The 26,633-nt window shown below is 38.9% G+C and overlaps 10 protein-coding genes across 11 annotated transcripts; 4 read left to right on the forward strand and 6 right to left on the reverse strand.

Annotated features, from left to right (window-relative positions):
• On the forward strand, window positions 243–3,971 carry LOC104744565. The gene is made up of 4 exons (XM_010465640.2): window positions 243–530; window positions 849–957; window positions 1,176–3,568; window positions 3,655–3,971. The coding sequence occupies exon 3, from the start codon at window positions 1,277–1,279 to the stop codon at window positions 3,545–3,547; it is 2,271 nt and encodes a 756-aa protein (XP_010463942.1). The 5' UTR covers window positions 243–530; window positions 849–957; window positions 1,176–1,276; the 3' UTR covers window positions 3,548–3,568; window positions 3,655–3,971.
• On the reverse strand, window positions 3,962–6,134 carry LOC104748003 (protein ACCELERATED CELL DEATH 6-like). The gene is made up of 4 exons (XM_010469699.2): window positions 6,060–6,134; window positions 5,377–5,987; window positions 4,732–5,249; window positions 3,962–4,637 (listed from the first exon to the last, which is right to left on the reverse strand). Exons 2-4 carry the CDS (start codon window positions 5,981–5,983, stop codon window positions 4,008–4,010), a joined length of 1,755 nt encoding a protein of 584 aa, XP_010468001.1. The 5' UTR covers window positions 5,984–5,987; window positions 6,060–6,134; the 3' UTR covers window positions 3,962–4,007.
• LOC104744566 (flowering locus K homology domain) lies at window positions 6,383–10,757 on the reverse strand. Its single transcript, XM_010465641.2, has 7 exons — window positions 10,601–10,757; window positions 9,305–10,079; window positions 7,881–8,127; window positions 7,498–7,646; window positions 7,149–7,421; window positions 6,822–7,019; window positions 6,383–6,715 (listed from the first exon to the last, which is right to left on the reverse strand). The coding sequence occupies exons 2-7, from the start codon at window positions 10,067–10,069 to the stop codon at window positions 6,545–6,547; spliced, it is 1,803 nt and encodes a 600-aa protein (XP_010463943.1). The 5' UTR covers window positions 10,070–10,079; window positions 10,601–10,757; the 3' UTR covers window positions 6,383–6,544.
• LOC104744567 (uncharacterized protein At2g34160) lies at window positions 11,304–12,535 on the reverse strand. The gene is made up of 5 exons (XM_010465642.2): window positions 12,244–12,535; window positions 12,014–12,062; window positions 11,863–11,925; window positions 11,703–11,767; window positions 11,304–11,626 (listed from the first exon to the last, which is right to left on the reverse strand). The coding sequence occupies exons 1-5, from the start codon at window positions 12,397–12,399 to the stop codon at window positions 11,483–11,485; spliced, it is 477 nt and encodes a 158-aa protein (XP_010463944.1). The 5' UTR covers window positions 12,400–12,535; the 3' UTR covers window positions 11,304–11,482.
• On the forward strand, window positions 12,867–14,953 carry LOC104748004. Its single transcript, XM_019236569.1, has 2 exons — window positions 12,867–14,333; window positions 14,419–14,953. Exons 1-2 carry the CDS (start codon window positions 13,248–13,250, stop codon window positions 14,839–14,841), a joined length of 1,509 nt encoding a protein of 502 aa, XP_019092114.1. The 5' UTR covers window positions 12,867–13,247; the 3' UTR covers window positions 14,842–14,953.
• LOC104744568 (uncharacterized protein At4g04775-like) lies at window positions 15,653–16,903 on the reverse strand. Its single transcript, XM_010465643.2, has 2 exons — window positions 16,429–16,903; window positions 15,653–16,328 (listed from the first exon to the last, which is right to left on the reverse strand). Exons 1-2 carry the CDS (start codon window positions 16,600–16,602, stop codon window positions 16,029–16,031), a joined length of 474 nt encoding a protein of 157 aa, XP_010463945.1. The 5' UTR covers window positions 16,603–16,903; the 3' UTR covers window positions 15,653–16,028.
• On the forward strand, window positions 16,963–18,210 carry LOC104744569 (uncharacterized protein At4g04775-like). Its single transcript, XM_010465644.2, has 2 exons — window positions 16,963–17,434; window positions 17,535–18,210. Exons 1-2 carry the CDS (start codon window positions 17,261–17,263, stop codon window positions 17,832–17,834), a joined length of 474 nt encoding a protein of 157 aa, XP_010463946.1. The 5' UTR covers window positions 16,963–17,260; the 3' UTR covers window positions 17,835–18,210.
• Window positions 18,907–21,004, reverse strand: LOC104748005. The gene is made up of 2 exons (XM_019236572.1): window positions 19,530–21,004; window positions 18,907–19,444 (listed from the first exon to the last, which is right to left on the reverse strand). Exons 1-2 carry the CDS (start codon window positions 20,613–20,615, stop codon window positions 19,022–19,024), a joined length of 1,509 nt encoding a protein of 502 aa, XP_019092117.1. The 5' UTR covers window positions 20,616–21,004; the 3' UTR covers window positions 18,907–19,021.
• LOC104744571 (protein WVD2-like 1) lies at window positions 23,417–25,720 on the forward strand. 2 transcript variants are annotated; one of them, XM_010465645.2, is made up of 7 exons: window positions 23,417–23,627; window positions 24,088–24,322; window positions 24,457–24,548; window positions 24,658–24,748; window positions 24,853–24,924; window positions 25,004–25,114; window positions 25,212–25,720. In XM_010465645.2, the coding sequence occupies exons 2-7, from the start codon at window positions 24,092–24,094 to the stop codon at window positions 25,476–25,478; spliced, it is 864 nt and encodes a 287-aa protein (XP_010463947.1). In that variant the 5' UTR covers window positions 23,417–23,627; window positions 24,088–24,091; the 3' UTR covers window positions 25,479–25,720. The 2 variants fall into 2 exon arrangements, with proteins under 2 accessions (XP_010463947.1, XP_019092015.1); XM_019236470.1 differs by lacking the exon at window positions 23,417–23,627 and having other exon boundaries at window positions 24,080–24,322.
• LOC104744572 (glycine-rich RNA-binding protein 10-like) lies at window positions 25,816–26,573 on the reverse strand. The gene is made up of 2 exons (XM_010465646.2): window positions 26,532–26,573; window positions 25,816–26,425 (listed from the first exon to the last, which is right to left on the reverse strand). The coding sequence occupies exon 2, from the start codon at window positions 26,391–26,393 to the stop codon at window positions 25,923–25,925; it is 471 nt and encodes a 156-aa protein (XP_010463948.1). The 5' UTR covers window positions 26,394–26,425; window positions 26,532–26,573; the 3' UTR covers window positions 25,816–25,922.

Below are 26,633 nucleotides of genomic sequence, written 5' to 3' on the forward strand. Positions count from 1 at the left end.
TCATTTCTGGTGGTACAGTTATAGTTTTGAAATCCAAAATCAATAAATAGTTTCAGAAGTGAGTTGGGCCTCCTTTGTGCTTAACTTATAAGTGTACAAGTGTTGGACTTGGAGATCTATATAGGAGGGGGAGGGGGCAAGTACGTAAATAGTAGGAAAGGGGAAGGGCAACGAGAGACAGATAAAAAAAGAAAAAGACAAAAAAGGCCTTAAAGGAAGAAGAAGGCAACGTGTAAATAAGGCATCATCAGGCAGAGTCGAGGAGGAAACCTAAAAAGTGTCTGCCTCTTCTGCCCCTTCTGTAAATTCCCAATCCGACCCTTTCTCAATCTTCTTCTCCGTGTTTGCCCCTCCCTTCCCCGATTTCTTCCCTCGATTCTCTGTTTTTTTTTTACCCGCCAAAATCACTTCTCTAACGGCTCCTTCCTCCAATTTCTTCCCTCGAATCCCTAGATTCGGATCCGTGGCCTTGGTTTAGGTCTTTCTCGCCGGTTTTGGATTATACCCACTTACCCAGAATCTTGTTTCAAGTGAGTTTTCTAGTTTTGAAGCTAAAGTTTCGATTTTTATTTTTGTATTTCTTTCTCTTCCTGGTTGTGTTTTTTTTTCTTCTTCTGATGAGCTCAGATCTTTGAGTAACATTCATTTTAGCTGAGTAAAGATCTCGTTTTTGACTTACACAACTTTGTCAAAGTTCGATTTTTTGCTTAATTATAGAGAGTGAATCTGAATAGTATCGATTTTGAGATTTGGACAACGTGAAAGTCGTGTCTTTTTTTTTGCGAATTTTACTCGTCTCTGTCAAGATTTTGTTCACTCACGTTAGTTTCTTACTCTGCTTTTTGTAGCTCCATTATCCGATCTGTCTGAAGAAGAGTAAGTTACTGTCTTTTCGTTGAGTTAATTGAGAGGATGCAGACTATTAAACTATATGATGACCATATCCGTTTTCTCTCTGTAAGTCTTTAAATGTTTATGTCTGTTAAATTTCACTTTGGTCTCTATCGTGGGGATCTGAACCATACCTTGCGGTCACGAGTCACTTTCAATTATCTTTTGCCTTTTCTGGACCTTTTTTTTTGTTTTTACTTGGGTTGTATCATTCTTAGTCTTTTTGAGTTGGTATATATATGTTCTCGTGTTTAATTGTCTGATAGAGCGTTCTGTTAATACAGGTACTGAGATAGAGCGAGAGAATTAGTTTCTTTTTTTTTTTCCACGAGTTGGGTTGTTTTTGAAGCAGTGTGTTGTTTAAAAAAAGAGTTTTGCTTCAGCAATGGCGAATCGTGATTTAATGCTTGGACAGAATCGTAACATCGGTGGTATTGGGCAAGGTCAATCTCTGGTGCTTGGTCACAACAACCACAGTCTAGGACTTGGTCAAAACCATGATGTGGAGTTAGGGCAAGGTCACAATATGGATTTAGGACATGGTCATCATGATCACGAGATTGATTTAGGACACCCTCATGATGATCATGAGCTAGGCTTAGGAAATGGCGAAGATCAAGATGGAGAGGATCATCATCATCATCATCATCACCACGACTATATGAACGAGAATGAAATCTCGGTGGATCAAAAGCCTGGACACGACGATGTTGATCCCGACCTGGTTCTTTCCACGCAAAACCATGACTTTTCGTTGTCTGATAATAATAATCAGTTGGTGGTTGGGGAAAACCATGAACTAGATGACAATCTTGAATTAGCCGTTGACTCAAGTCATGAACTTGAAATTGATCATCATGGTGATATGGTTATGGTTAGCACTCCGGTTCAAGCCCGAGCTCTTACTGCTGACATGACTTACCAACTTACTGTTGGACAAGAGTTTCCAGATGTGAAAAGTTGCCGTAGAGCGTTGAGAGATATGGCGATCGCTCTTCATTTCGAAATGCAGACAATAAAATCTGACAAAACTCGTTTCACAGCTAAGTGTTCGAGTGAAGGATGTCCATGGAGAGTTCATGCTGCAAAGCTCCCTGGGGTTCCAACTTTCACCATCAGGACGATACATGAAAGCCATAGCTGTGGAGGAATAAATCATTTGGGACACCAACAAGCTTCAGTTCAGTGGGTTGCTACCTCGGTTGAGCAACGGCTTCGTGAGAATCCAAACTGTAAACCTAAAGAGATTCTTGAAGAGATACATCGTGTTCACGGAATCACCTTGTCGTACAAACAAGCTTGGCGTGGTAAAGAAAGAATCATGGCGACCATGCGTGGATCTTTTGAAGAAGGGTATCGTTTACTTCCTCAATACTGTGAGCAGGTTAAAAGGACGAATCCGGGAAGCATTGCTTCGGTTTATGGAAGTCCAGCTGATAACTGCTTCCAGCGTCTCTTCATATCGTTTCAAGCTTCAATTTATGGGTTTCTAAACGCTTGTCGACCACTTCTTGGATTGGACAGGACATATTTGAAGAGCAAGTATTTAGGTACGTTGCTTCTCGCTACTGGATTTGATGGAGATGGTGCTTTGTTTCCGTTGGCGTTTGGGATTGTAGATGAAGAGAATGATGAGAACTGGATGTGGTTTTTGTGTGAGCTTCATAACCTTCTTGAAACCAATACTGAGAATATGCCAAGACTCACGATTTTGTCAGATAGACAAAAGGGAATAGTGGAAGGTGTGGAACAGAATTTTCCAACTGCGTTTCACGGTTTTTGTATGCGCCATTTGAGTGAAAGCTTCCGGAAGGAGTTTAACAACACTATGTTAGTCAATTATCTGTGGGAAGCTGCTCAAGCTCTAACGGTGATCGAGTTTGAAGCCAAAATACTAGAAATTGAAGAGGTTTCTCAAGATGCAGCTTACTGGATCCGTCGGATCCCTCCTCGGTTATGGGCTACTGCGTATTTTGAAGGACAAAGGTTTGGACATTTAACCGCGAATATAGTTGAATCCTTAAACTCATGGATCGCTGAAGCATCAGGACTTCCAATCATTCAGATGATGGAATGCATCAGGAGACAACTTATGACTTGGTTTAACGAACGGCGTGAAACCAGTATGCAGTGGACTTCAATACTCGTCCCAACCGCTGAGCGGCGTGTCGCTGAGGCTCTTGAGCTTGCAAGAACCTATCAGGTGCTTCGAGCCAATGAAGCTGAGTTTGAAGTTATATCTCATGAAGGAAACAACATTGTGGATATTAGGAACCGGTGTTGTCTCTGTCGGGGTTGGCAGTTATATGGTTTACCTTGTGCACACGCTGTAGCAGCTCTTCTTTCTTGTAGACAGAACGTTCATAGATTCACTGAGAGCTGTTTCACTGTGGCTACTTATAGGAAGACTTATTCTCAGACGATTCATCCCATTCCTGATAAAAGTCTTTGGAGAGAGCTTTCTGATGGAGATCTAAGCGTGAATAAAGCTGCTCTTGAGGTTATTATAAACCCTCCAAAGTCTCTGAGACCGCCTGGTAGGCCGAGGAAAAGACGGGTTCGAGCTGAAGATAGAGGACGAGTGAAGCGGGTTGTGCATTGTAGCCGGTGTAACCAGACCGGACATTTCAGAACCACTTGTGCTGCACCCATTTGATCTGCAACGAAATCTGTACCTGTAAGTTTCTTAGCTGTTTTAGGATAATGTTAGTGTCCTAATCGAATTCACTGATCTGATTTGTCTGTTGATTTATCTTGGGACAGGAACAAGACTGCAGACTGAGCAAGTTATCGGAACAGAGGCGAAAACTGCTGGAGTCAACTCTGTTAATGTACTGTAAAAATTTCAAGATTCCAGGCGATAGAAGGACACAAACACCTAAAGAGCATTGCCTGTTTGTTGAATCCTTTTTTACTTATTTTATATGCTTAGCTTGAGCATAATGTTACGCAAAAACTCTCTTCTTTTCCTGTAATTCCTGAGGTCAGATTGTATTTTCATTTACTTTGTACTCTATGTAGCTTTGAACCAAAAAGAACTTGATTATTATTAGTATCACACGGTACGAAGTGTTATGTAATTCTTATTTTTTTCTTCATTACAATTCAAATAAAAATCAGTCTTGTACCAAAATATGAAACAATGAGTTCCCAAAGATTAATTTCCTGAAAAACTGGCGAGGTCGTCCGAGGCCAAGGACGTAGCTGCCGCGTGGATCAAGGAACCAGTAGATGAAACCGTGCAAGATGAAGAGTCCAGCTATCAAGAAAGGTACGATGGCTAATTCTCTCGACTTGGACGAAATTAGATACATCCCTGAGACAAATGCAGACGTCATTGCAATCAGTGACACAACCATTAGCAGGGCAGACATGTAGAGGAAAGCAGAGCGGGCACGAAACCCATCTCGTGAGGCATAGAACAAGAAATAGACTGTGGCTACAGAGAAGCAGAAGGCGATTGTGTCAAACACCAAGAAACATTTGAAAGCTGCTTTCTCCATCAATGCAGGTGTACCGTCTGCTTTGTAACCACCAGGTAACTGGAATGCCGCAGCAAACGCTACGGTTGCAACAAGAACCGCGACTAGCAAATGAACCTCGTACATTGCCCCATCATTTCTTGTAGTGCTCTCTTCAAGATCTGTCTTTTCTTGCTTCTTCTCTGTCTCTATGTTCTGTCGCTGAGTAGGTTGTTTGTAGTATCTTTGCAGTGCATAGTATGCCATCGCCACCTTGAAACCAATCTGAATAAACCGAAATCATCACATTGGTAAGGATGGGAATACTATGCACTAGTTTTTATGGGGCCATATTGAGCGAGTAAGCAATGTAATGTACCTCTTGCTTCTGAGAGTAGAAGAGTTCTGCAGCGGTGAAGTGATTGTGGTTCATAACATGCTTATCCACTCGCTTCGTTCGCAGAAAAAGTAGTAATATCGCGTAGCATTTGTAAATAACGGCTAGATGGAAAGGTGTGTTTCCATCTACATCGCTTTCGTTCAACAGTTGAAGAGAAATCTCAGGCATCTCTAGAATACAATGAATGATTCCTCTTTGTCCTGATATGACTGCAGAGTGAAGAGATGTTCTGCCTTTGAAATCAAGTAGCTCCCAAACATAAGGACAGCTACGAACAATCTCTCTATAAGCCTCAATTTGACCAGTAGATGCCGCAAGATGAAGCGGACATTGTCCTTCCTTATCAGATATATAAGCAGCCGAACTATCTTGTTGAAGCAAGAGTCGAGTTATCGCGGTTTTGCCTAGCCATACCGAATAATGCAGAGGTGTCCAGCCAATAAAATCGACTTCTTTGATCATTTCTGGTCTTTTCTCAATCAGTTTTCTCAAGACACCTTGACCATAACAACAAAAAATTTACATGTCAGATATATCATATATACCAAAACAATGTTTCTACTGATAAAACTGCAAAAGCTTATTCGAAATCATTTTCAAAAGAGAAAGGTAAAGGTATTATACCAGTGCTGACATTGGCAGAATTCAAAGCGGCATGCAAAGCATTCATACCTTTAGTCCCTTTACCGGAAGCCAAAGGAAAGCTTTCCAAAATATGGTCAGCAATGTCGAAGCTCCCTCTTTCAATAGCTAAGTACAGAGGAGACACTACATTATGGTTGTTATTGGTCATATCTAACAACCCTGTGTCTTTTTCAAGAAAGAGCTTAGCTACATCAACGTGTCCGTTCTTTAATGCAACATTTAATGCTGTATCGTTTTGCTTGTTAGTTATCCTCAGTAGCTGCTTCTGTGTGTTGGTTATTCCCTGGTGTTCGACATCTGAAGTTACTTGATTGGCTGAACTGACAAGAAGTTTCGAAATTTCGAAGGAACCGATACTAGCTGCCACGTGTAGAGGTGTGTCTCCATTGTTGTTCTCTTTGAGGAGGAGTGATGGGCAAAGATCAAGTAAGGCTGCGGTGAAATCCAGCCTCTGATGCTTAGCTGCAACATGAAAAACGTTGTTGTTTTGTGGCGTTACCTTCTCGAAATCTGATTGGTGAAATGTGGTAAGATCAAGGAGATTAGTGTCCCCTTTAGCCGCAGCTTCAAGCAATCTCCAGTCCATGCTTCTGCAACCAAACACAGTAATGTGAAGAAGTTTCAAGAATGAATCTAAATCAAGTAAAGTTACCAAAATATACATGTGAAGAGGAATTCTTGGAGAGGAAGGACAAAAGAGAAGTCAGATTGAGGCTTTCTACCACATAACATTTCGAGAGAAGTCGGATTTTTGAAGTCTTGTAAAATTGTTGACTGACTTCGCCCTATGTCGTCAACTCCAAGTTTTTTTGTTTTTTTTTTCTTGTTCTTTTCTGCTCTACTACTAATATTGAATGATATTACGGTTATTACATCTCTATCATCATCATTTTGAAATTGCAAGTAAGATGATAGAACTCTCTTACGAAAAGGGAAAGAAAATCACAAGGACATGGTAACATAATCATTTTTAAAAGTATTACGATAATTTCTGGGAAGACAAAATACTGGAGGATAAAAATATTAATTGATTCAAGAACCCCAAAGTGCTCGCTAATAACAAACATATACTCGATTAGGCATCTAGCGTTCTCACTCTTTTGCTTGCAACTAGTAAAAACATCCTAAAGAAACTTAAAATCTTTTATCAGTAACCGTAGCCTCCTGAGCTGTAATCCGTAGTGTATCCTCCAGGCGGGTTTGTTGGAGCCGTTGCGTAGACTGAGCCATGTGTTGCGTATGGGTTATACCCTTGCTGCTCTGGTGCTACAGTTTGAGGCTGTGCTGGTGCCGGCGCTCCAGCTTCAGCCATGAAGTTCTGTCATAAACCACATTCAACAGTCAGATTTCATCGTCAAAAGACACCAGATACGAGGTTTTAAAGGTGACTATGGTTAAGAAATCTGGTGAGAATATATTTGTACCTGAATAAGCTGCATAGCAGTTTGGACTTGTGAGCCAGTTCCGCTAACCTCAACGGTCATTTCACCTGGTACTCCCCTGGTTTCCTGAATGGTTACTGTTGCTCCACTTAGACGCCTAGTGTAGCTTATGTTTGAACCAGATGTACCAATTACAGCATCTGCATAAGAAAGTGGAATCTGCATTTGCTGTGTAATTTGCTGTAAAAACAAAGAAATCCCCACACCAGTCAGATTTCATGTGATTTACTTACATACATACATTGCAGAAGATTGAACAGTTAGCTTCTAAGAAATCAACTTCACCAATTGCAGCGATTGAAAGAATACCTGAGCGACCATAGGTGGGGCAGACGATACGTGCACATTCATAGAAGGCTCTCTCCCATATGCAGATATACCTTGGTGCGGCTGTTTCTCCATTGGAGGTTGACGCATCTCAGGAGGAGGATAGTAGCTATCATGTCTAGGAGGTGGTTGCATATATGGAGGTGGGTTGTGACCATAGCCTCCTCCGCCACCACTTGGAGGGTGACCTTGAGAAGGACCCCATGACTGGTGTGGTGGTGGCATATGATCCATTTGGCGAGTTGGCTTTTGCATCTGTTTAAAAACCCAGAGTTAAGAGAAGAGTTTATAGAGACAAATGAGAAAAATTGCCAACGGAACAAAAGATAACCTGATTTTCAAAGAATGGGATGATGCTACGATCAACCAAGAACTTTCTGAGATGTGATGCAATCAGTTCCAAGGCTTTATGAACACTTGTTGGTTCCCCAGCAACTTCAACAACCCTATCGTCTTGAAGAGCAAAAACAGGCAAATCCTCTACAAAAACCCACCATAATAAATTTCAGTTAGAATACCGATGGATGACGAATAAATGAAACACACACCAAAACAAAGAGTTGAAATTATTCTGAAGATACAATACAAAATTACCAGTTGCCTTTATCTCTACATACAAGGGAAAATTAAGGAATAGTCCACAGCGTAAATGAAACCAAAAAACACAAAGCAAGAGAGAATTTTTTCAGCATGTAAATCGTGAAGAGAAGGAACCTGATCCAAGAACTCGGACTATACAACCGGATGCTTCTTGAATAGCTTTAACTGTTGCTCCCTGTTTTCCAATCAAACTTCCAGCCTGAGATGCTGGGACTAGTAATCTTGTTGACACCTTTGAAGCCGGAGGGGCCTGAGAAGCTTCACCATCCAAACCATCAACTATCCGCATGTGGACTCTAAGAAGGCCATCCATTGAAGGTGGTAGAGATGATTCGGGCTCTTCTTTACCAGAAACCATAACCTGCCAACAAAGAGGAAACAAGTAGACAACATTACCAAAAGAACTAAAACATTTCACAAGCAGCGATCTTAGTTTCTATACCAATTATTACTTTGGTGCCATATTCTCAAATCGTAAAAAAAATTCCAAAGAGGTACCGACTTAAATGCACTTTGACCAGTTAGATGTTTATTTCCTGTTATGAACTTTTAAAGTTATTACCCATGGTGATTAGGTTATCGCCTTTTTAAGATGCAATAGCAGCCATTACCAATCAACTAGACTTAAAAAAAAAGCTCTTCCTAGACCCTTTTTCATGCAATCTTAAAATTTCTCTTTACTTAATTGTCCCTAAACCATAACTCATCGTCCACATATTGTTACATCCGGTTAAGCAGGTCCTTGCATGCTGCAGAAAGTCTGCAACAAGACATCAATCATCCAGGTACTGAAGTTACCAGAAAGAATGCAGAGCTTCATGGCACTGAGGTTTATACAAGAAGAATCTTGCCTATTCGATAAACTTATCAGCACTTTGTAGTGCTCAAGGCTGAATCCTTGCCATCTGGCTTTGGTTCTTCGTATTTGAGACCTTACCGATGATTGAAATGTTGCCATAAAACTTGCAAGATAAAACCTGCACAGATTCATGGTGGTCACAGCAATAAAGGGGAACCCTACTCACATCTTATCAACTTCGTCGATTAACTTCCTCCTTTCACTTGAAGGAGATAAGCAGGCCTGCTGGTTACTATACTCGATACAGGCTTAATTTACTAACTAAGGTGGTTTCGCTTGGTGCACTATATTCTTCAACACTTTTTTAGCAGCTCAGGATCATATCACTCAGCCCAAACTAAAAGACTTTTCCGACATGAATTTGTTCATAACTTCTTTGAGTTGATGGGTGTGCAGTTTCCTATCTGTTTACTTATATATTCATTGAGGTCAAGGGGAGAATATGCAAAAGGGTTGCCTATTAGCTAAAAGTTCATGGCATTTTACATTTTTAACAAAAGCTAGAGCCTGAAAACTTTAGATCAGTGACTTATACAGCCAAATAGTGTATATATTCTACTATATTAGTTTTCTTGTCATTAGGATTTTAGTTTTGGTTCAAGAGCATTATTTGACTAATAGTTGCAACTCAATATAGCATGAAATGTAAAGGCAAGGAATAAAGGATTTAGAGACTTACAGCTCTTTCGGTTGTGCCTGGAGGACCATCAAGAATCTTTATTCGAGCCCTTGTCTCTTCAACTATTTTCTTAATGACATCACCTTTGCGACCAATGATGCTACCCACTTTCTGTGCAGGAACGAGCATGCGGAAAACCGTCTCTCCGGGCCATCCCGGCCACCTCTTCTCCTCACCTCCAACTGTTGCACCTTCATCAGGCTCTGATTGCTGTAGAGGCTCAAGATGCTCAGGAATTCCTTCTTCATCTTCTACTTTATCTTGCACTTCATTACCATCGTGATCTTGTGCCTCACCTTCCACCTGATACTGGGCCTGATCATGAGCCTCGTCTTGCAACTGATACTGCTCCTGATCTTGTGGCTGGTATTGTAGGTCATCCAGCGACTGATCTTGTGGCTGGTATTGTAGGTCATCTTGAGGCTGATCTTGTGGCTGGTATTGTAGGTCATCTTGCGGCTGATCTTGTGGCTGGTATTGTAGGTCATCTTGTGGCTGATCTTGGACGTCTTCATGAGCCTGGTCTTGCACTTGGTATGCTTGATACTCTAATTGATCATGAACCTCGTAATGCTGGGGTTCAAGAGTCTGATCTTGTACCACGTACGGTGGAGGATCAAGAATCGGATCTTGAACCTGGTATTGTTGGTGATCAAGTGTCTCATCATGAACTTGGTACGGTATCCCATTATGCACCTCGTCTAACCCTTGATCTGGCACCTGATCTCCATTGTGTGCAACAAAATTTTGCTGATCTTCAGCCATTACTGTAGCTCTGAAATAAAATCAAACATGCACATTAGTCCTGATAAACTACTAAGCAAGTGTTGGAAAGAAAAATACGGCCAGAATTAAAAACAATGCAACACCAGCTTCGCTAACTACATGCTAATTCAAAAAGCTAACATAGTAAGTATAACACATCTACTAACAGCTTCATATATAAAAGGTGTCAACTTAAGCTAAGCTTACTTTGGCACTAGCAAGAATCAAGAGTTGATGAAACTAGAGTGTGTATATCATAATTCAAGATACGACTAAACCCAATAAAGTTCATATGACTAAACAAAATTACTTTTAGTACAGCGCACAAATACAAACGGAACCCTCTAAATTTCGACCGGAGTACTTTGTAAACACGAAAATTTTATGGCCCGACTAAAGCAAGTTAATGGAAACCCTAGATTAACACAGCAAATATATATACAGACTCAGCGAGGAACCCTAGAATTGGCAATTAAAAAGACATAGCCCAAAAGCTTGAAGTTAGGTTTAAAGTACACATAGCGAACTTACGTGGTACCGATGGAACCTTGAAACGCTAGTAGAGAGATTAACGAACACTCGATTCGAAGGAGTTCGGCGGAGAAAGAGAGAGATTCCGGTAACAATGGAGGCGGGTGATAATTATCTTAAATTTGAGATCGAGAACTACTGCACTTTCCTTTTTATTACACTTTAGTCCTTCTATTTTTAATAGCTTCTCGTTTTATAAACCGAGCTCGACACAAATTTAGGCCGCATATATATATATATTAGTAAGTCCAATTTGTATGGGCCGTTCGTCTGTTTATAACATAAGTCTTTATTTATATAATTTTTTTATTAGTGGTTTAATTTATTTCATACTTGTTTTGGCTTTTTTGTTATAAAGAAAATATTTCTTCCCTTCTTCATATAATTGAATTATTCTCACTTGGCTTACTAATTTATAAATATAATGATTTCACCTCATTATTAAACAGCTGTTGCATTTAATAATTAGGAGGTTTTCACTTCATAGAAGAATTTAATTCTATTGTATTTAAGATTTCAACTGTTAAAAATTAGTACTTTTGGTCCCACGTTTTGGTGCTTACTGCTTCGCATGTTTTTAGTTTCCCTCAATTGAATATTTCATTTTGTGCTATTTCTGCAATTACTGAATGGATACTATGTAATTTCGAAAGTTGGGGAAAAAATTATAGTAACATATTAATATGCATATTGTTCAAGGTGCTAAACGGAAACAGAGAGTGAAGATTAGTAGATTACTATATCTGCTAAACAAACAATTACTATCATTCATAACTAGAGTATTATGTTCGATATGTCACAAAAGAAACAAAAGCAACAAAACATAGTATATAAAAGAAATCGTTTCCTTCTCCTGTGGTGTCCCTCCCAACCACTTCCATATTAGACATCAGTGGCGGCAGCAGCTTCTTGCGCTTTCTCCTCCGCCTGCGTCTCTGCATTAGCTACCTCCTCTGGGGTCTTGCCGTTGGTCACTGGTGGCACCAAAGAGTCAAACTTGTCTGATTTCCCCAACACTATCTCAATCTGCAACACACATAAAGAAATGAATAAATAGATTACAATTAACTAAGGTTCATAAAAATATAAAAATAGCACTTGCCTTGGCCTTCTGAACCATCCTGCCTTTGGTCTCATCTTTCATTCCCACAGTGGATGTTAGCACCTCTGTTTTTTGACAGAAAACAAAACAAATTCTCGAATTAAAACGAAAGATAACGGTTTACACAAGAATTGATGGCAAGAAGAGAGTTTTGACTCACTCTTCTCTGTGGCCATTCCATTGTTCTTCAAGATCTCAGAGATTGTCACCACAGTGGTGATTGCTACATACACGAAAAGATTAGATCATAAACCAATTGATCTAAACACATAGCATATAAAAGAATCACGTTAACCGTAAGAATCTTTTACCCATTCCAAGTGCAGAAAGCTCAACCTCATTGTATTGCTGAATGTACCTCTGCATCATACGACCAAAAAACAAAAAAAATTCAAACGCAATGCCAATTACATAAATAGTAGAATCTGCGATCTAGATCCAATCGTTAAAGATCGATTCAAGATGAATACTAGTCACATAAAGACTGATCTGATCTTGAAAAGCGTAGATCCGATGGAAAAGTTAGGGTTCCGATGGTTACCTTGGCGAGGTTAACGTAGAAGAAGAGAGGCTTCTTGGTGTTGGAGACTTGGATCCTGTTCTTCTTGTGGGACTCAACAGTTGTGGCCGGAGCGAGAACGATGTTCCTCTCCGATGGGATAGGTGCCGGAGCCGGTGTTGCTACTTCCATCGCCATCTTCAATCAATCACTCTCTTCGATTCTTTCCAAGTCTTGATCTTCGCTAACTTCTCTCTCTCTCTCTGATCTCTCCCGTGAAACGTTGTGTGATCGCTTTTAGGATTGGTGTTGGTTTATTCTCGGGGTAATCAGAGAACCGTTGTGAGGCTTAACGGCATTTATATAGCAGTCGTGAAGCCAACGAAAGCGCGACACGTGTTCGTCTTCAATCGGTTTGTTGACCGAGTAAGAGCGAATAACGGATTGGTTCACCTCTCTTCGAGTATTGTAAATGACCAGATTACCCCCGATATTTGTGCGTCTTTAGGTCATGTCCAACAAGCGTTTCTATATGAGATGTTTTTATTAAAAAATAATAAGATGAAGAGGGAACATACGATTTCTTTATTTAGCAACGGGAGAAACGTTTAAACACAAAAAAATTGACAGATATCACTATTCTTTTTTTTTTGGGAAAACGTCCTGGTTCCCCATGAGAACTATGATATCGTACCAGATGGAGCCCGATCTTTACCCCCGTCCCAGATGGCTCTCCTGAAATTCTTCTCAATCTATATACCCATATATCTGTAATTTACGTTTTGTATCTCCATGAGAATAGAAGATATCATCTATTTCACCATTGCTATAGGTTTAATTGGTTTACTATTTGATTAACCGAGTGACGAAGTTTACAAACCAAAATAAACCTGATTTCGACCCGATTAAAACCTGATTTTGACCCGATTAGAAACATAACCCTCAACCGAGAAATCCCTAAAATCACATTTTAACCTCTTTTTTGTTTTCTCTCGCGACGAACCCTAGAAAATCAAATTTCACCATCGATTTCTCAAATTGAATCGATGGATTTAATAATCCGATCTGGTTTTGGGCAACAAGATGGTATTGGGCAAAGAGATGGTGTTGGAGAACGAGAGTACGATGAAGAAGGAGAGGATCGAGATGAATTTCACGTCGATATGCTTGCTCAGGAATTTACCGATGCTGAAGAGTCGATTCGTCATGATACGTACCCAGAAAGTGACGACGAGGAAGAAGGTCGTGGTCGTGGTGCGGGTCGTGGTCGTGGTGCGGGTCCAGAGAGGGTGTTTACGGATATCGGACGTGGTGATGGAACTTTGTGGAAAGACCAATCCTTCTACAATGGGGTCGCATTCAAGGAGAGTGTCTTGGACTATGCACTACATACTGGTTACAATTTGAAGCAATACAGGTATGACAAAGATAAACTCGGGTTTAGATGTGTTGGGGATAAGGGCAATTGTGAGTGGAAAGTGTTTGCTGCACTTCTTCCAAACGCATCTTTGTGGAAGATTACGAAATACATTGATAAGCATTGTTGTACCCCCAATGGCGAGTGTGAGATGTTTAAGGTCCCAGTCATAGCTAGAATTTTTCTCGATAAGATTAGAGAGGAACCGGATCATTACAAGCCTTTGAGGATTGAACAGATTATCATGGAAAGGTGGAAGATATCCGCTACTAGGCCACAATGTCAAGCTGCTCGGAGAAAGGCTTTGGGATGGATAGAGTATGAGTATGAACAACAGTTTGCACGACTGCGAGATTACCAAGCTGAGATCTTGGAAGCAAATCCAGGGTCTGTTGTGGAGATTGATACAATTAAGAATGATGCTGGTCAAGACGTCTTCAATCGGTTTTATGTTTGTTTCGATGCCCTTAGAAGAACTTGGAAACAGACTTGCCGGCCAATAATAGGAGTTGATGGCGCCTTCTTAAAGGCAAAGATCAAGGGACAGTTGCTTGCTGCATTAGGCAGAGATGCAGACAATGGCATCTATCCAATAGCCTGGTGTGTTGTTCAAGTTGAGAACAAAGACAATTGGTTATGGTTTGTGAAGAGATTGAAGACTGACCTGGATCTAAACGAGGGAGATGGTTACATTTTAGTGTCTGATCGACAAAAGGTATGTATCTAACTAATTTATTATATTGGTTAATAAATGTGAATGCTCTCGTTTTTAATATGTTTGGTTTTTGGTTCTCAATTAGGGGTTGATAAAAGCTGTGGAGTTGGAGTTACCACAAATAGAGCATAGAATGTGTGTTAGACACATCTATGGGAACTTGAAGAAGACTCATCCTTCCAAGAAGCAAATCAAGCCACTCCTCTGGCATATGGCTTGGAGCTATAATGCAAAACAGTTCGGTGAGAGACTGGAACAGATACACGCTTATGACACTGGTGTGTATGATGATGTTATGAAGTCGAAACCAAAGAGCTGGTGTCGTGCCTTCTATAAGTTGGGGGGTTATTGCGAAGATGTTGACAACAACTTCACAGAATCTTTCAACAAGACCATCGACAAAGCAAGGGAGAAACCGTTTGTGGCAATGTTGGAGACAGTTAGAAGACTGTCTATGGTTCGGATTGCCAAGCGTTCAGCTCTCTCTCATTCTCACAAAGGTAATTAACTTTATTCAAAATTTAATGCAATTTTCTACGATTGTCTATGATTTTATTCAAAGACTGTCTATGATTTCTACATATTTAATGCAATGTTCTTGGTTTTTGATGTTTCAGGTTTATGTACTCCATATGTGGCAAGGTTTCTTGCTAAAGAGCATGACAAAGCTTCGGAATGCCAGGTGCATCCTTCTACTAATGGGTGCTTTGAAGTCACACTGGATGGAGACAAACACAGAGTTAGTTTACAAAATATGACTTGTACCTGCAAAAAATATCAAATATGTGGTATTCCATGTGAGCATGCCTATGGAGTGATTCTGAAGAGGACGTTAAGTGCTGATGACTATGTCTGCCAGTGGTTTCGAACTGCTATGTGGAGGCTTAACTACACAAATGGCATTACTCCACAAAGGGGTGCTCGTCATTGGCCTTCGACTTTAGGTGAGAATGTTCATGTTCCACCTGAGCCACCACAACCTGGGAGAAAGAAGATAACCAAGGCAGACAAGAAGAGGAAGCCAGGTGTAAATGAGTCTCCTGTCAAGAAGAAACCAAAACATAAAAAAAGGATAATGCACTGTGGAATTTGTGGTTCTGATCAGCATAACCGTAGGTACCACCAGAAGAAGAATCAAACACAGGTTGTTAATCGGTTTTTTCTCATTTTATTTCTCAAGATGAGTCTCTTGTTCTCATTTTTTGAAATTTGCGGTTTTTCAGGCTTCTCAGGGTGGTGGAGGAGAAGTTGTTCAAGGTGGTGGACTTTCTCAAGATGGTGGTGGACTTTCTCAATCTGGTGGAGGAGAAGTTGTTCAGGGTGGTGGAGGACTATCTCAAGGTGGTGGAGGACTTTCACAAGCCTGAATATTGAAGATTATGGTAGTAGGGGTCTGTTTTTTGGTTTAAGAGACTAGTTGGATCTGTATTTTGGTCGAATAGACTAGTAGGGTTATGTTTTTGGTCTGTGATCATGTTGAGAACATGATTTCAAAACGTTATCATTCTGCTTGTTTTCAGAACATGTGTTCATCATGTTCTGCCTTTTATGAAATGTGGAATGTCTTATCTTATTAAATGCAATAGCAACACCAACAGGAGTTCACACTCAACACCAAAACAAACAAGAGCATAAAGCAGAGCATACAACCGAACAACAATAGATTACAACCGAACAATAGTTTACAATAGCTCATCATACAAGCTTAAACAGAGCAAACAAGATCATAAAACCGAAAACACATACAATTATACTCTTATTCATCCTACATTGCAATTCAGCTTTTGCTTCCAACAAAACTTCTTCAACCCTCTCACAAAGCTCTTTTTCGAACTCCATTTGCATCTTCTCAAATTTCAGCTTCTGTTCTTGCAATGTCTCTATTGTACGCTCTTTCATCTCTTCTTTTACTCTCTCAAATTGAACACCCAATGTTGCTACCTCGTCCAACAATGCCTCATCGACCCACTTAAAGATGTGGTTATCGTTCACAAGCTAACATTATATCATAGAATACAATGAAAATTGATGAGAAGGATTAGGCTCGGATTTGGATTAGGTCGATGTCTACATCAAACAAAGCATAACATAGTACCTTCTTTGCTGCTGCTTCTCGACATCGAAAGTATCTCCGAGAAGGATTAGGCTCGGATTTGGAATTCTTTGCCACGATGTGTTCCCCACACCAGCATCTCTTAGGCACGCCAACGACGAATCCTCTTTGTCGAACATTTGATGAACCACTCGAACCTCCAGAAACGGTACTCATGGTTGCAAAGATCGATTTAAGAATTTTATGCTTTTAGGGTTTGAGGATTTGGGGATTTTAATGGAGTTATAGATGTGTTATAGATGTATCGTCTCGGGTCGGATTATTAACATCAGTCAGGTTTTATTTTTGGTTTTCTATTTGGTATGAACGGTATCGTATCGGTTCACTCTTTAAACCGATAACATCCCGATATATGGGTATATAGATTGAGAAGAATTTCATGAGAGCCATCTGGGACGGGGGTAAAGATCGGGCTCCATCTGGTACGATATCATAGTTCTCATGGGGAACCAGGACGTTTTCCCGAGATTCAATTAATAAAGTAAGATAAGATGTTAAAAAAAAAAGGGAAAACGTCCTGGTTCCCCATGAGAACTATGATATCGTACCAGATGGAGCCCGATCTTTACCCCCGTCCCAGATGGCTCTCATGAAATTCTTCTCAATCTATATACCCATATATCGGGATGTTATCGGTTTAAAGAGTGAACCGATACGATACCGTTCATACCAAATAGAAAACCAAAAATAAAACCTGACTGATGTTAATAATCCGACCCGAGACGATACATCTATAACACATCTATAACTCCATTAAAATCCCCAAATCCTCAAACCCTAAAAGCATAAAATTCTTAAATCGATCTTTGCAACCATGAGTACCGTTTCTGGAGGTTCGAGTGGTTCATCAAATGTTCGACAAAGAGGATTCGTCGTTGGCGTGCCTAAGAGATGCTGGTGTGGGGAACACATCGTGGCAAAGAATTCCAAATCCGAGCCTAATCCTTCTCGGAGATACTTTCGATGTCGAGAAGCAGCAGCAAAGAAGGTACTATGTTATGCTTTGTTTGATGTAGACATCGACCTAATCCAAATCCGAGCCTAATCCTTCTCATCAATTTTCATTGTATTCTATGATATAATGTTAGCTTGTGAACGATAACCACATCTTTAAGTGGGTCGATGAGGCATTGTTGGACGAGGTAGCAACATTGGGTGTTCAATTTGAGAGAGTAAAAGAAGAGATGAAAGAGCGTACAATAGAGACATTGCAAGAACAGAAGCTGAAATTTGAGAAGATGCAAATGGAGTTCGAAAAAGAGCTTTGTGAGAGGGTTGAAGAAGTTTTGTTGGAAGCAAAAGCTGAATTGCAATGTAGGATGAATAAGAGTATAATTGTATGTGTTTTCGGTTTTATGATCTTGTTTGCTCTGTTTAAGCTTGTATGATGAGCTATTGTAAACTATTGTTCGGTTGTAATCTATTGTTGTTCGGTTGTATGCTCTGCTTTATGCTCTTGTTTGTTTTGGTGTTGAGTGTGAACTCCTGTTGGTGTTGCTATTGCATTTAATAAGATAAGACATTCCACATTTCATAAAAGGCAGAACATGATGAACACATGTTCTGAAAACAAGCAGAATGATAACGTTTTGAAATCATGTTCTCAACATGATCACAGACCAAAAACATAACCCTACTAGTCTATTCGACCAAAATACAGATCCAACTAGTCTCTTAAACCAAAAAACAGACCCCTACTACCATAATCTTCAATATTCAGGCTTGTGAAAGTCCTCCACCACCTTGAGATAGTCCTCCACCACCCTGAACAACTTCTCCTCCACCAGATTGAGAAAGTCCACCACCATCTTGAGAAAGTCCACCACCTTGAACAACTTCTCCTCCACCACCCTGAGAAGCCTGAAAAACCGCAAATTTCAAAAAATGAGAACAAGAGACTCATCTTGAGAAATAAAATGAGAAAAAACCGATTAACAACCTGTGTTTGATTCTTCTTCTGGTGGTACCTACGGTTATGCTGATCAGAACCACAAATTCCACAGTGCATTATCCTTTTTTTATGTTTTGGTTTCTTCTTGACAGGAGACTCATTTACACCTGGCTTCCTCTTCTTGTCTGCCTTGGTTATCTTCTTTCTCCCAGGTTGTGGTGGCTCAGGTGGAACATGAACATTCTCACCTAAAGTCGAAGGCCAATGACGAGCACCCCTTTGTGGAGTAATGCCATTTGTGTAGTTAAGCCTCCACATAGCAGTTCGAAACCACTGGCAGACATAGTCATCAGCACTTAACGTCCTCTTCAGAATCACTCCATAGGCATGCTCACATGGAATACCACATATTTGATATTTTTTGCAGGTACAAGTCATATTTTGTAAACTAACTCTGTGTTTGTCTCCATCCAGTGTGACTTCAAAGCACCCATTAGTAGAAGGATGCACCTGGCATTCCGAAGCTTTGTCATGCTCTTTAGCAAGAAACCTTGCCACATATGGAGTACATAAACCTGAAACATCAAAAACCAAGAACATTGCATTAAATATGTAGAAATCATAGACAGTCTTTGAATAAAATCATAGACAATCGTAGAAAATTGCATTAAATTTTGAATAAAGTTAATTACCTTTGTGAGAATGAGAGAGAGCTGAACGCTTGGCAATCCGAACCATAGACAGTCTTCTAACTGTCTCCAACATTGCCACAAACGGTTTCTCCCTTGCTTTGTCGATGGTCTTGTTGAAAGATTCTGTGAAGTTGTTGTCAACATCTTCGCAATAACCCCCCAACTTATAGAAGGCACGACACCAGCTCTTTGGTTTCGACTTCATAACATCATCATACACACCAGTGTCATAAGCGTGTATCTGTTCCAGTCTCTCACCGAACTGTTTTGCATTATAGCTCCAAGCCATATGCCAGAGGAGTGGCTTGATTTGCTTCTTGGAAGGATGAGTCTTCTTCAAGTTCCCATAGATGTGTCTAACACACATTCTATGCTCTATTTGTGGTAACTCCAACTCCACAGCTTTTATCAACCCCTAATTGAGAACCAAAAACCAAACATATTAAAAACGAGAGCATTCACATTTATTAACCAATATAATAAATTAGTTAGATACATACCTTTTGTCGATCAGACACTAAAATGTAACCATCTCCCTCGTTTAGATCCAGGTCAGTCTTCAATCTCTTCACAAACCATAACCAATTGTCTTTGTTCTCAACTTGAACAACACACCAGGCTATTGGATAGATGCCATTGTCTGCATCTCTGCCTAATGCAGCAAGCAACTGTCCCTTGATCTTTGCCTTTAAGAAGGCGCCATCAACTCCTATTATTGGCCGGCAAGTCTGTTTCCAAGTTCTTCTAAGGGCATCGAAACAAACATAAAACCGATTGAAGACGTCTTGACCAGCATCATTCTTAATTGTATCAATCTCCACAACAGACCCTGGATTTGCTTCCAAGATCTCAGCTTGGTAATCTCGCAGTCGTGCAAACTGTTGTTCATACTCATACTCTATCCATCCCAAAGCCTTTCTCCGAGCAGCTTGACATTGTGGCCTAGTAGCGGATATCTTCCACCTTTCCATGATAATCTGTTCAATCCTCAAAGGCTTGTAATGATCCGGTTCCTCTCTAATCTTATCGAGAAAAATTCTAGCTATGACTGGGACCTTAAACATCTCACACTCGCCATTGGGGGTACAACAATGCTTATCAATGTATTTCGTAATCTTCCACAAAGATGCGTTTGGAAGAAGTGCAGCAAACACTTTCCACTCACAATTGCCCTTATCCCCAACACATCTAAACCCGAGTTTATCTTTGTCATACCTGTATTGCTTCAAATTGTAACCAGTATGTAGTGCATAGTCCAAGACACTCTCCTTGAATGCGACCCCATTGTAGAAGGATTGGTCTTTCCACAAAGTTCCATCACCACGTCCGATATCCGTAAACACCCTCTCTGGACCCGCACCACGACCACGACCCGCACCACGACCACGACCTTCTTCCTCGTCGTCACTTTCTGGGTACGTATCATGACGAATCGACTCTTCAGCATCGGTAAATTCCTGAGCAAGCATATCGACGTGAAATTCATCTCGATCCTCTCCTTCTTCATCGTACTCTCGTTCTCCAACACCATCTCTTTGCCCAATACCATCTTGTTGCCCAAAACCAGATCGGATTATTAAATCCATCGATTCAATTTGAGAAATCGATGGTGAAATTTGATTTTCTAGGGTTCGTCGCGAGAGAAAACAAAAAAGAGGTTAAAATGTGATTTTAGGGATTTCTCGGTTGAGGGTTATGTTTCTAATCGGGTCAAAATCAGGTTTTAATCGGGTCGAAATCAGGTTTATTTTGGTTTGTAAACTTCGTCACTCGGTTAATCAAATAGTAAACCAATTAAACCTATAGCAATGGTGAAATAGATGATATCTTCTATTCTCATGGAGATACAAAACGTAAATTACAGATATATGGGTATATAGATTGAGAAGAATTTCAGGAGAGCCATCTGGGACGGGGGTAAAGATCGGGCTCCATCTGGTACGATATCATAGTTCTCATGGGGAACCAGGACGTTTTCCCTTGAATCTCTCATTGAATCAGAGATTACATAATTGTTTGCAAGTATACAGATACAACCAAAACATGAATAAATTTAATATGAATAAGATGAATAAGTATTACTAATTTATTGGAAAAAAAATAAAATTTTAATAATTTTTTTTTTAGCAATCATAAACGATTCTCGAATAAACAATTATCAATCTAATTGGGTCTGAGTTAACCTATATGACATGAGGGAGCAGCATATGTAACCTATATGGTCTTAGGTTCAATTAATATTTATTTAATATATTTTACTATTAATCAATGTATATTTGGGACCTTAATTTATTGTGTTCTTGCAAAATAATAATATGTAAAAAATAATAATATTTATTTTATTAATTGAACCAGAGATTACATAATTGTTTGTAAGTATACAGATACAACCAAAACATGAATAAATTTAATATGAATAACTATTACTAATTTATTGGAAAAAAATAAAAATAATAAAATTTTAATAATTTTTTTTTTAGTAATCATAAACGATTCTCGGATAAACAATTATCAATCTAATTGGGTCTAAGGTAACCTATAGGACCTGAGGGAGCAGCATATGTAACCTATATAGCCTTAGTTTCAATTAATATTTATTTCATATATTTTACTATTAATCAGTATATATTTGGGACCTTAATTTATTGTGTTCTTGCGAAATAATAATATGTAAAAAATATTGACCTTTACAATTTGATGGATAATTTAAATATTGATATAGTAATCATTTAATATGTGTTATGAATCGAACAAATAGACCTTCTTTAAGTATATAATAATGTCAATGTTGAAGAATAGACCTTGGGCGATGATAAAGTCTATTATTATTATTATTATTTTAAGTGGTGATCCACTTTATTTCAAAATAATCAGTTTCTTAATTTGATATTATAATATAGATACAGGTACGGGAAATTATCAAATTCAAATCATATACATTATTTTCTCCAATTTTTTATTTGTCATTCTAAAGGAAATTTTTTGTTCATATTACTTACCGTTTTATGTTTACGGTACAACTTTATCAATTAAATTTCCAGTCTTAATCTTTATTTTTAGTTTATTAATTACTTAAAACAAATGAAACAATATATTAATAAAAGGTAAAATAGAAAATTAAATTGTTTTTTAATATGCATTAAATCAGTTAGGATGACAAGTAATATAAACGGAGAAAATATTATGTTATCTCTTGTGTATTTAATAGTTTCAAATATCAACCAATTTCGTTGAATGATTTTGGTAGGCAAATAATAATATCTTTGATTTTGGGGACCAATTTTAAAATTTGTTGGACCAACCGACCGAATTGGCTTTTTCCTGGTTAAAGAATTTTGCCGTCAAAAGGAAGAAAGAAGAAAGATTGCTCTGATGTTTGAGTTGCGACGTGGGTCCTACGTTTGTTCCAGTTGCAGACGTGGGTCCGTCCTTGTACGTTTTATTCAAATTTGTATGTGTTTTGTTCTAAATTTCAAATTAAACATCAAAGGTGTTTATTGTGTTCTGTCGGAACCGGATGTTTCTAGTCTAGCAATTACTGTATTTTTCACTTTTTGATTTTTTTGTACATCTTATTAATTTTTGAATTTAAAGAATGTTTTGACTTTTTAGAAAAATATTACTAAATTCCTTGTGTGTTGACAAAATTGTACAGTATTTTGTAAGTTTGTTGTGTTAGTTAGGTTGCAAAAACAATGTGTGTGATTATTAGAGAATAAGGCCACATAGGGTCTTCTATATGAATCTATGCCGTTCATAAGCTTATATAAAAGCTGCAAAAATTTTAAACAAAGAAGCGAGGGAAAGTACAAAAATTACTCTTGAGTTTTGAAATGGAAAAAGGTATGGAGCATTTCTATTACTGGTATCACGTTAGTCGAGAGGTGCGTTATTAAATAAGTTACTACAACAAGAAGTCACATTGGTATTTATGGTTTTTTATTAAATGAGAAGGTATTTGTCACATTGGTATATGTCTTGTGACTTCTAAATCCGCCATGATTATTTATGAGTTTTAATTTCCTTCTAAGATACTACTACTTCTACTGCTTAACAAATGATTACCGTTATTTTTTTTGTTTTTAATTAATTTAACTTAAAAAACTAATTGCCACATTTCATAAAATCAAACAAGATTTACATTTCCTACGAAGTCGTACGTTTTAAATGTTTACGTCTTTAGGGTGTATCTATTTTTGTTTTTGAAGAAGCATGCGGTAAAAGCGCCAAGAAATTCCAAAAATTAAAGTAAACTGTTTCTTTTTTAAGCAGAAACAAAAAAAAATTATTAGATTTGAAAAAAATGGCGTTTGCCCAAAAGAAAAAAAAAATTATATATTTCAAAAAATGAAAAGTCCCAATAAATACCCCAAACAGCTTAAACAAATCAAACACAAATCCAAAATAGTCACCGCCTCCAAAGAAAATAAAAAATCCATTTATTTTTTCTTGAGAGAGAGAAGGAACTTTGTTGTGGATAAAAAAGACATTCATTTCTATTTTGTCTGCAAAGAATTCTCACGGGCCATCGGAGAGAGGGAGACAGAGGTGGTGGTGCACAAGAATCCTTCTTCCTCTAATCCTCCTACAAGATTTGTGTAAGATGATACAAACATTTTTTGTTTTTTTGCATTTTTTTGAATCAATTTAATCCTCTGTTTTTGGGTACACGCTTCTTCCTCAAATTCTTGTTTTTATCTGTTGCTTTCCCCTCATTATTTCCCATCTAGGTTTTTCAAATTTTACATTTTTTTTTGAAAAATTTGACTCTTTTTTCATCTGGGATGTTGTTTATGCGTGTTGGTTTCACTTTTGAATTCTTCTTCCTATGACTTTATATCTCTACAGTTTCCGCAATGTCATAACTTTGAACCAATCTCTGTTAATTACAATCTAACTTTGCAATGTCAGATTATATAAAAAAAAGTTGCAAACTTCATAACAAAGATGAGATTTTGTTGTTGCTAGGGTAGAGAGAGAGAGAGAAAGTTGAAGGTGAGGATAAACCTGAGATCTTACAAATTGAATTGAATCTTGTGGTGGTTTGGATATGTGCAGTGGAATGGGAAGAGAAGTTGTTGAGGTGCTTATGGACAGAAACGCTGACGTTTCAAGCGCTAGAGTTCACGTTGCTCCTAAGATAGCTGTAGATGAGCCTGAGGAGGAATTTGAAGTCAAAGAATGCACAGAGGAGAAGTCTCTCTCTGAGAATTCACCTAATGTCGCATCTGCTGAGAAAATTGTAGCTCAAAATTCGCCTAAAACCCGTACTGGAAATGCTAAAGGTTCAAAGGTAATATATACATCGAGTTTTGAAAAGCTTGGAATTATGAAATGCATTGTAGATGATTAGGACTACAAGATCAAGATGTGTATATGATCGAGGCCTAAAGCATATGTTTTCCCATTTATTTATGTTTGTTGCAGCAGGATGCTTCTCTTCTTGCAGTGAGGAAGCCATTGCAACCCGAGATCAAGAAGCATATCGATGATGATGATACTTGCTCCATCGCTTCTTCGTATCCTTTTACCTACTTTTATATCATTTTATACTAGATACTTATGTATGTATGTATGCCATGCTTAAGAAAACCACGATAATGTTGCCTTAATGATATCTACTCACAGAGTGGCAACTTCAATGAGGATGGGTAAGTCAGTGACTTATGGAAGTGCTCCAACGTTTAGAAGTGCTGAACGTGCTGAGAAGCGCAAAGAGGTTAGTAAACATTCAACCTTTCTGCTTCTTCATTTCAGTTATGGAAGTGTCCACTCTGTTCTGTTTACTGTTTGATTTTTTTTGGTTGGGTCTGTCTGGTTTAGTATTACCAAAAGCTCGAGGAGAAAAACCAAGCGCTTGAAGCCGAAAGGAATGAGCTTGAACAAAGGCAAAAGGTAAAGTACACATTTCTGGTAGATACAGTTTTGTGTTTTCTGGTTGTGAAGCTTCATTATTGATTTTAATGGTTTGCAGGAAGAACAAGAAGCGGCACTAAAACAACTTAGAAAGAATCTAAAGTTCAAGGCTAAACCCGTCCCCAACTTCTACTACGAAGCTCCTCCTGCAAAACCTGAGCTCAAGAAGGTATGTTTCAAACTATATAATAAAACTCTCTCTTTCTTCAGAGTCTCACGCATTGTTCTTGTGACAAAAGTATAACTTATGTTATGCTTCTTTCTAGCAACCTCTGACGCGTCCAAAGTCGCCAAAACTGATCCTTTCTCGGAGAAAAAGCTTCAGCGACGCAATCACCTCATCTTCCCGTGAAGAGGTTCTGAAGACAGTCTCTAACCGGAACCGACACAGCACCGGAACAGTTCAGAACAAAGACGATCACAAGAGCAAGAACGCCAATGCTGCCCACGAAAGCCCTCGATTCAGATCTGGCAAGGGCAAAGTTGGATTGAAACCAGTGAACGAGTGCGCTGAAGAAGCTTGTGAGGCTTGAAAAAGATATGGTGAACGGTGGTGCTCTGTGTTGTCTGTGTTTTTTACTCAAACTAACTTTGATCTTACCGGAGAAAATTTAAAAATCAAATCAAAACAAAGACTCTTTGTTTTTCGGTTATTTCCGGTATATGTTTGGTTCACAACGTAACTTGTCTTTCTCAATTTTAACTTCTATGTGGATTGTTGAAGGAACTCCTAATGTTGAAATTTGTATATTTTTTGAGTGTTGTTGGATTTGAATTTTAGTAGGTAAGATTATTTACCGAAAGTATTATCTAATTGTTGATTTCTTACTTGTTAGATTAGTAAGATTGAAATTGGTATGAAGGGAATCATAACCTAACAAGTAACAACCTTCTTCTCATATATAGTAGCAAACCAGTGGGAAGCAAAACCGGTATCAAACAATTAACCTAAACCGGCTAAATCAAATAAAGAAACTCTAAAAAACCAAAACCAAACCGGCTAAATTAAAAAAACCTAACCAACCGCTAGCAGTTTCTCGGCCGCCGGTTGAACGATGACCACCGTGGTGCGATCCGCCGCCATAAATCGGAATCGGACGTATTCCTCCTCCTACTCCTCTACCAGGAATCGCTCGATCGCCACCGCCTTTCCCACGTGATCCTCCGGTGAAACCTCGTCCTCCTCCACCAAAACTACGTCCTCCTCCGCCGAAGCTGCCTCCACCTCTGCCTCCACCTCCTCCTCCGCCTCCGCCTCCCTTCTTAACAACGACGGCTAATTCCGTTAAATTCCGAGAGATCACATCACCTTGAACCGGGGAATTGTCATGATTTGGATCAACGGAGGCTAAAGTTGTTACAGATCGAGAGAAGGCAAGAGTAAAGCCGTGCTGCAGATGGAGAAAGATAAGAAAGAACAAAAGCAAAGATGCTTTCTTTAAATCCATAGTTGGGCGTTCCTGTTTCTTTCTGTTTCTGTCTATGTAATTGTTGATTTATACACCGAATTATAAAGAACCGCGTGATTAATATCAATCAAATTTACTCTAATTTGAATATCTGAATGCATATATTAGTATTATTACCTTTTCCGGTGGAAAGCACTATGTCCGATTAATTAGACCCCATTTGTGTCTTTTTTTGGTCTTAAACTCTTAATCATATCATTAGTGAAAATATAAAGAGAG

This window comes from Camelina sativa, chromosome 15 (assembly GCF_000633955.1).
Source record: "Camelina sativa cultivar DH55 chromosome 15, Cs, whole genome shotgun sequence".
Classification (NCBI taxonomy): Eukaryota; Viridiplantae; Streptophyta; class Magnoliopsida; order Brassicales; family Brassicaceae; genus Camelina; species Camelina sativa.